Source organism: Anser anser (assembly GCF_964211835.1).
Source record: "Anser anser genome assembly, chromosome: 22".
Taxonomy (NCBI): Eukaryota; Metazoa; Chordata; class Aves; order Anseriformes; family Anatidae; genus Anser; species Anser anser.
The window spans coordinates 9,427,968-9,436,354 of NC_139743.1; the positions used below are offsets into that span (position 1 = coordinate 9,427,968).

Here is an 8,387-nt window from a genome sequence, read left to right on the forward strand (position 1 = left end):
TGCTGCCTGCTGGTGTCATGTCGTAGGTGACAAATACAAGCCGAACAAATGACGAGGAGAGCCGAGCCAAAGAAAGCCAGGAAGCTGTAAAAGGTCAGAGAAAAGAGCAGATGTGAGAGGGAGAAAGGGCTGAAGAGAGCGGGGGCTGCTTTCTAGGCTGCTGGGTTCTTTTTGCCCTCTGGATTTTGGGGCAGCAGTTGTAAGCATCGCTATGCCCTGCTGGGCAGTGCACATGTACAGCAAGCGAGGATGCAGGAGGAGATGGAGCCCGCCAGCCAAGCACAGAGGTTTCTGTGCTGGGAGCTTCATCCTCAGAGGGGCTTTGCCCAGGAGGGACCGGCAGAGGCAGAGGTGACCTCTGCAAGTGGGATCTCTGCTTTCCAGGCAGGGAAGAAGGAAAGGGGTCTGCAAAGTTGTGGGGGGTTCTTTTTAGATCAGCCAAGCAGCTTTGCTCAGCAGAAGGGCAGAGCAGGCTGGGCTTTGGTTTCGGACCATGCTGCAGAGATGATGGGGAATAAGGAGTTTCCTCTGCGTGGGACCCTGTGTCACCATCTGTACAGCGCTGTCGGGGAGCTTCCAAAGGAAGGGCTGAGATTTGCTTAAATCCTGCTCAAATGCTCGAATTTGCCCAATTGCTGCTCCATCAACACGCTGGAAGCCTCAGCAGAGAAGACAGATGAGTGACACTTACCAGTGACGAGCGGTAAATGGGAATGAGGATGGTGATGGGAGGCCAGGGACAGGATCTGAGCCTGCAGGACACTGCGGGGGCGAGCAGGGTGCAGTGCTTGCTTGGCTCATTTGCCAGAGCCAGACGGCGATTCTGCATCCACGTGTGCCCTTGATGAGGTTGGTACCGGAGCAACGCGGCACGGCACTGAGCACGTTTCAATAAGGATGCTGGCAGGATGGAAATGGTGCAGAAAAAAATGACAACATTGATTTGATAGCAGGAAAAAATGCCTTACAGGGAGAGGTTTAGAGAGCTCATGTGTTTTAGCTCATCAGAAAGATTTCTGAGAGGTGATTTGGTTGCAGCATGCTGTATTTGAGCTATCTGAGCGCAACCAAGGCAGGCAAAATCGAGCACGGTGAGGTACAAAATGACAGAGCGTAGCAGTGAGCGTGGCTGGCTGCTGGACTGCGGGGAGGAGGAGATTTCCCCACTCTCATGGCCAAAACCAGGGGCTTTTCCTGGAGACACATGAGCTGAAAGCTCACATGAGCTGATGTTGCCCTGTCAGAGCAACATCGTCCAACAGGCTGGAAGAGACGGCCTAAAGTCTCTGAGCCTGATGCTGAGTTTCTGTGTGGGTTTGGCACTGACCGGGACATCCCCAGAGGTGAGAAGACATCGAAACCCCTCCACTGCATGGACCGGAGCCTCCCTGTCCTCGTCTGCCCTCGGCAAGAGCACCCCCAGCAAACACTCCCCAGATTCCCTTCCCTGCTCGGGTGCTCGCCCTGCTCCCTCTGCTCGCTGCCGGGAGCAGCCTCCTCGGGCCGTGAGCTGCCCCGGCCCAGGTGCTGCACAGCTTCCTGACCGGGCTCCGCGTTTGTCACCGGCACATGAAGTTGCACAACTCACCCACTAACGAGCGGTGGGTGACGAGACCCCTCCGGCAGGAGCGGTGGCAACGCGCTGCAGCGCCCTGCTTGCTCACCCCATCCCCTCCTGCTCTCCCTCCTCCCTGCACCAGCACCGTGGCCCCTGCTGCTCCTTCGTTTGCATCTCCTGAGCTCACCGGGATATTTCCTGCCCACGGTGGAACCTGAAATTATCTCCTTGCCCTCAACAATGTTCCTAACACCTTGCAATTTAATATCAACTGCGAACTGCATTAGCACACCGGGCGCTGGCGCGGCGCGATCATTAATGCAGATGTTAACGAAAGGCAGCTCCACATCAGCCCCTTCCCCAGTCCCATACCCTGCGGGAGTGGAGGTGCAGCTGTGGCATGGATGGGGCTTTGCTCTGCTGAAGTGTTTGGGGCTGCAGAGCGACTCTTCTTTTTTTTTCCCCCTAGTTTTTCCTGAAAATCGTTATTGCATTTGTTATTCTGCAGCCATCTGTGACCTCCACAGTGCTCTGTGCTTTTCACAAATAATTATTCATGCATCTGTAAATTCATTAACACCTTAGGAGACACGTCATGCTGTCTGATTTGCATATGTTCACGTTGTCTCAGCACAGTCCCCCCCCCCCAGACGGAGGAAGGCTGCCAGCCCAAAGAGGCCAGCAAGCAAGCAGCCACCAGAAGCTTCGGGCAAGAGCTCCCGTTAACACGTGTGATCCCAGAAAAAAAAAAAAAAAAGCACACCTTCTGCGACGGCAGCTTTGTCTCTTGTCCCGTTCAGCCCCGACGTGCCAGGGTGCCCGGCAGCAGCACACCAGTTCGGCTCCGCCGCTGCCTGGCCGCACTGAGGGGCGGCAGAGGAGCGAGGCACCGTCAGCTCCGATGCGGTTCAGCCTCATCCGCTTTCAGGGCTCGGAGACGGGGTTGCTACTTCTGGCGGACTAGGGGCTGTGCCTCAGTTTCCCCGCCTGTGAAATGGGGCTGAAGGTGCGGGATGAGACGTCCCTGCTGCCAGGGATACGCATAACAGAGATGAGCCCAAAGGGACCAACACACAAGAGCATCCCAAATCAAGCGGGGTCCGGTGCAGCCAGGTGGGCCCAGGCATCGCTTTGGAGGCAGAATGGTGAAAACAACAGAACCAGGCCGGTGGCCTTCTCCTTGCTCCACTTACTTTGTGTCCCCATCCTCCTGCTCCATGGGACAAATCCCCACTTTGGTCACACCCGCAGCCACCACCGCACACATCCTTGTGACATCCTCAGGAGGTCAGCTCAGGTCCACGTCGAAGAGAAAAAAAAACAGAAATTTAAGGGCAAGATTCATTTCTACCCGCAGCCCAGCTGCCAGGGCATCATGCCTCTGCCTTTCTCCCCAAGAAATGCTTCAGGCACCCCATGGCCAGCGCCACAGAGCACTGGGAAGCACCAGCAGCACCGGGCTGGCAGGGACGGGCTGATCAGCCCAGAAATCCCAGCAGGGTTTGTTCGTTCCTCTGCTTGTTTCCCCACCGGCAGCAGCCGAAGTTGCCATCTCAGGAATCTGTTAAGCAGCGTCCCTTGCCTCCGTTAGGGTTTGACCTGTGCAAGTTTCAAAGTAAGCCTGAGTGTCATCCAATTACCCAACAAGCAGGAAACATTATAATTAAACCCAGAGCAAGGAGGGGGGCGCCCCCCAAGGCAGGGCTCGCGCCAGCCTGGACGGACGGGTTCATCGCCTGCCTCTGTGCTGGGACCCAGCCGGGGGCTCCGCAGGGAGACCCGTTTTAAAAACATATTGTCTCCCGTAATGAAAGCAAAGAATTTAATATCCGGTCTGTTGAATTCACCATCCCAGATGAAAGCGGCTTCATTTTGCGGAGCTAAATGAGGGAGAGCTTCAGCATGCGGAGGATTAGGCAGCGCGGTGCTGGAGCACACCCAGCCTGGTGAGCGAGGTGGGTTTGCCAGCAAAGGGAGCAGCCTGGGATTTTAATATTTAAGAATCATTTCTCTGCCTTGCACGACCTTGAGGAGTCACCTTGATGGCTGTAGGAACCAGCGTAGCAAACCTGGTATGTTGCTTTGCAGTGGGGCGTCTTTTGCAGCAAGGGAAACTGAGGCACGAAATGATTACAGATGCCGTGCATCGCACCCCGCAGCCACGTGGGTCCAGAGGGACCGGTGAGGCTTGGGCATGGGGAGGGGGAGAGGGTAAGCGCAGCACCCTGGTCTTGGGATGCTGAAGGCTGCTGGCACCCGGTGCTGCCAGGCGGCGTTAGGAGCTGGCACGCTGTCCCCGGGATCTGGCCATGCCCTTGAGTCGAGCAGCACTGGCAGGAAGGGGCTGGCAGGCACTCAGCTCCAACAAGGCGCCGCGCAGCGTTGTCACCAGCCATCGGCACGGCAGCAGGGCGGCCGAAGGATGGCAGCATATTGGTGGCTTTGTCAGGAGGGCAGCCGGGCACCAGACAAAGCCTGCAGGTGGCACAGGGTGGCTGGGCCCTCGTCGGCACTTGGGAAGGACTCAAGCCCAGCTCTGCCCTGCCCCGGGCACGGATGGGACCCACTGGAAATGGGGACCCAGCTGGTGCCCCCGTGTCCTGCTCTGCTTTGGCCATTCTTCTCTACCCTCCTCCTCCCCTGCTGTCTGTGCATTCATAATCCTTACTAATAGCGGTGATGGAGTTAACTTTTGTCCCCACGCTGCGTATTGACATGTGTAGCCACCTGTTTGAATGAGGAGCCTCCTCATTAACAAGCTATTTATGTACAGCAGCTCGGGTGGCATTCGATAGTCACGCAGCACTCCGAGCGCTGCCCACTCCGCAGCAGATGCCCTTTTGTACTCAGAGGGATGGAGAAGATACAGAAGCCATTTAGCGGGGAAAAAAAAATAAAATAAAATAAAATAAAAAGATGCAGCAAAAGACACTCGCTTTGGGCGAGCTGGGAAGGAGCTGCCTGTTCCTGCCCAGGTCTGGGTTAAAGGGTCGTGCTTGAGCTTTGCCAGCCGAGGATGGAGAAAGGCGAGGGCTCGTGCCTGTCTCTGGCTGATTTCCCGGCCGACCCGGAGCAGCACGGGCCTGGCCGGTGCCCGTCGGATGTCGGGATGGGGATGAGCGTGGTCAGGCACTCCCGAGCTCTCTGTTTACCCAGGGATCAAAAGGAGAGGAAGGAACGCAAACGAGCACCCCGCTGCCCGCTAATTGACAGCGTGAGATTGCATTGAGCTAAGCCGTGGCGCGGGCTTTAATAAAGGTCACATTAATGAATGGCTTAATTTGGGAATTAGAAATGAACGGCTGCGCGTGCTGCGCGGGGACCCAGTGCCCTCTGATGGTGCAGGGGCTCACTGCAGCCCCGCACCCCGGGGGGGGCCCCCAGCACCCCCAGCCCTGGGCACGGGCAGGTCCCCAATGGGCTCCACGGGCACCCCAAGTCACCATGGCAAGAGGCACCATGAAATGCCTTAGAAGACCCCGGCAAACCCCTGCCACCACTCGACTTTGGTGTTGCAAGGCAGCAGGGGGACCTTGCCTTGGCGGGCGCGCTGTCCTGCCCCGCTCCAGCCCCCCGTCACCACCAAACCCTAGCAAAATGTGGGAGGAGAAGGGGTTTCTCCAGCAGGGACCTGGGAAATCCTTTGGGCATGGTCTGTATGGCCACGTGCAGCCTCCTGCAGACGTCCTACAGGCTGCAGGGATTTAGGGGCCCCTCCTGCTGCAGGTTCAGCTGCCCTGAGTTTCGTGCTTGGTGACACGTGTGTTTACCCTACTAAATCAATGGCTCTTACAAGCTTGCTTTTTTTTTTTTTTTTTTTTTTCCCAGAAAAACTCAGGTACTTCAATTTATTGCATTTAATAGCCATATCAAAGGCTTTCAGAAGATGAACAGAAAACGCTGTAGGGTGAATTTCCACAACCACTTACCATTTTAAAAAGGGAAAAGAGAGGAAAAAAAAAAAAGAGCAGGCACAGACGGAGGAGTCGGGCAGGCCGGCTGTGCGGCCCTGGGTCTGCGAGCGGGCCGGGGCTCGGCGCCTCTACGAGCCAGAGCCGCGCGATCCGTGCGGGCAGAGCTAAAAGGCAGCTGAGAGGTTGGCCGATAATTATTCAGCATCTGCACAGACCCACCTTCCTGAAGTACGGATAATTAAAGTCGTATTCTAACTAATGCGTACATTGCCCCCAATCGCGGTCAGCCTTCAAAAGAAGAAGTAATGATGCGGGGAGGAGCGGGCTGCCCTGGTGAGGCCGGTGCGCCCAGGCGGCAGCATCCATCCCGAGGGCAGCAGCGAGCAGAAATCAACCCCAAGGTGTCCGTTCCTGACCGGTCCCTGCCGGCACCAGTCCCAGCAAGGCTGGGTAAAGCCTCTGGGACTCAAATCTTTTGAGAGAAGCCAAAGTCAAGAATTTAAGAAAAAAAAAAAATCAAGGCTTTCACATTAATTATGGCATTAAGGACATGCCAAAACCCATCTGGGATTTTATTTTTTTTCTGAGTTGTTGTCTAGCAGCCAAATTCAGGTTAGGAGGAAAGGATGAGAAAGGAGGAGAAAATAAATAAATAAATAAATAAAGACATTTTGGGGGTTGTTTTGGACAGGGGTGTCACAGTCAGCAATTCACAGCCACAACGGTTGTGAATAATTCACCTTCTGCATCAGCTCAGCCTTTTTGGTCCTGGCCGGAGGGGAAGAAAGCAACTTGTGAGCAGAGCATCAGCTGTGCAGAGGTGCTGACGCTGCCCTGCTGGGGTGGCCCTGGGCAAGTCTTTCCTGGAGTCACCCCCGGGAGCAGGGCTAGGGGTGCTCACGCCCGGTTGCCTCCTTTCCTAGATGGACCGGGGGGAGTTCCAGCAGGACTCGGTGCTGAAGCAGCTCGAGGTGCTCAAGGAGGAGGAGAAGGAGTTTCAGAACCTGAAGGTGAGCCAGGCCCCAGGACGCGGCCTCGACAGCGGCCACCCTCCGTCCGCAGCCCTGCAGACAGAGGTGCCTCCGTGTCCCCCGGGTGCCGGCGTGGCCCTGTGCCAGCCGCGGGGCAGGATCAGCCCTTCCCTTGCCCTGTGCCACCCCTTGGCTCCCGGGGTCACCTCCATCCCCCTGCCAGGAGGGATGCTGCGATACCCCCGGTGCCATCTGCTGGTCCCAGCACTCTCTGGGGACAAGAAAAAAAATCAAGGTGTGCACCAGGATGGGGGGGGAAGAAGGGGGAATTGGCCGCACAGGGGGATGCTCTGATGCTGCAGCCAGGCTGGGTGGTGGAGGGCATCCCCGTCCTACCCCAAAGAGCTGGAGGGAGTTTGGGGTGCCCCTGATCCCCACCAACACCACCACGCCACCCCTGCAGGACCCCACCAACGGCTACTACAGCGTGAACACCTTCAAGGAGCACCACTCGACGCCCACCATCTCGCTGTCGGGCTGCCCGGCGGACCTGCGCCCTGCCGGCAAGCAGCGGGTGCCCACGGGCATGTCCTTCACCAACATCTACAGCACACTGAGCGGGCAGAGCCGCCTCTACGACTACAGCCAGCGCTTCGTGCTGGGCATGGGCAGCAGCTCCATCGAGCTGTGCGAGCGCGAGTTCCAGCGCGGCTCCATGAGCGACAGCAGCTCCTTCCTCGACACGCAGTGCGACAGCAGCATCAGCAGCAGCGGCAAGCAGGACGGCTACGTGCAGTTTGACAAGGCCAGCAAAGCCTCCGCGTCCTCCTCCCACCATTCCCAGTCCTCGTCCCAAAATTCGGACCCCAGCCGGCCCCTGCAGAGGCGGATGCAGACGCACGTTTGAACCCCGGGGACGCCCGCGGGGCGCAGGCCGGGGGCTCTCCGCTCTAGGACGGTCACGCCGGCGGTGGAAGAGCCGGGACCCGGCCCCCAGGGCAGGGCCGTGCCAGGGGGGAACGGGACCGCTGCACGCTGAGCACGACCCCGCCGAGGATGCGGCGCCCTCCCCAAAAGGTGGTGGTGGGGGGGGGTTTGGGGCCGCCGCCGTCCCAGCGAACGCCCCCCCCCCCGCACCCACCCAGCCGCTCGCCTCCGCTTCCCCGCTCCGCTCGCCCCCGGCTCCTCTCCTTCCTTCTTGGTGTTCGGTGTCCATAATTATAGAGTCCGTTTCGGGGGCGTCCCGTGGTGGTGGGATGGGGGGTGGGGGGGGACACACGCCAGCGGGGACGGGGACCCCCCGAGCGCCCCCGGGAAGGGCCTCGCCGCGCTGTATCGCGGGCAATATAAGAGGTGTTTCTCGTGGCACGCCTGGGCTGATGGCCGCGCCGGGAGGGGACGAGGACAAGGATGCTGCCGCTTCCCGTGCCCCTTCTTCCTGCTGTGACACCTCCTCCCGCCGGCAGCTTGGGGTGTGCGGTGACGTCCCCAGGGTGGGGAGGCTGTGGGGGTGAGGACCCCACCGCGGGGGCTCGGTGCACAGGGAAACCGAGGCACGGGGGCGGCCGCTGGCAGGGCCCTGCGGCTCCGTCCCTGCAGGAGCCCAGACGTGGGGCGACACAGCAGGGACACAGCAGGTAAGGGCCCTCTGTGGGGAGGGACAAGGATCCCAGAACACATGCTGGGACACCTGGGGACACACACACCGGGACACGAGCCCAGGAACACGGCCCCCAGGTACACTTGAGGACAGGGTGCCGGGGACAGAGCCTGGAGCAATGGGCTGGGGTGCCTGTGGGCACAGGGACAGGGGCTGGGGCACTCGGGGACACGAGCACGCAGACGCAGCCTGGGCACAGTGACACTTGAGGACACACACGGGGACCTGGACACGGGCATGGGGACACCAGGACATGGCCCAGGGGCACACAGCAGGGCTGCACA

The 8,387-nt window shown here is 59.0% G+C and overlaps 1 protein-coding gene across 9 annotated transcripts in view; it reads left to right on the plus strand.

Annotated features, from left to right (window-relative positions):
• KIRREL3 (kirre like nephrin family adhesion molecule 3) overlaps nt 1-7,811 on the plus strand; it is a 317,515-nt gene extending 309,704 nt beyond the window's left edge. For 5 of the 9 annotated variants that reach the window (XM_083808118.1, XM_083808117.1, XM_083808116.1 and 2 more), the window contains 2 exons: nt 6,396-6,482; nt 6,907-7,811. In XM_083808118.1, coding sequence (XP_083664244.1) covers nt 6,396-6,482; nt 6,907-7,350 — 531 coding nt within the window. In that variant the 3' untranslated portion in view covers nt 7,351-7,811. The other 4 variants (XM_083808120.1, XM_083808119.1, XM_083808121.1 and 1 more) reach the window with 4 other exon arrangements.
• Nucleotides 7,812-8,387: the final 576 nt, after the last annotated feature.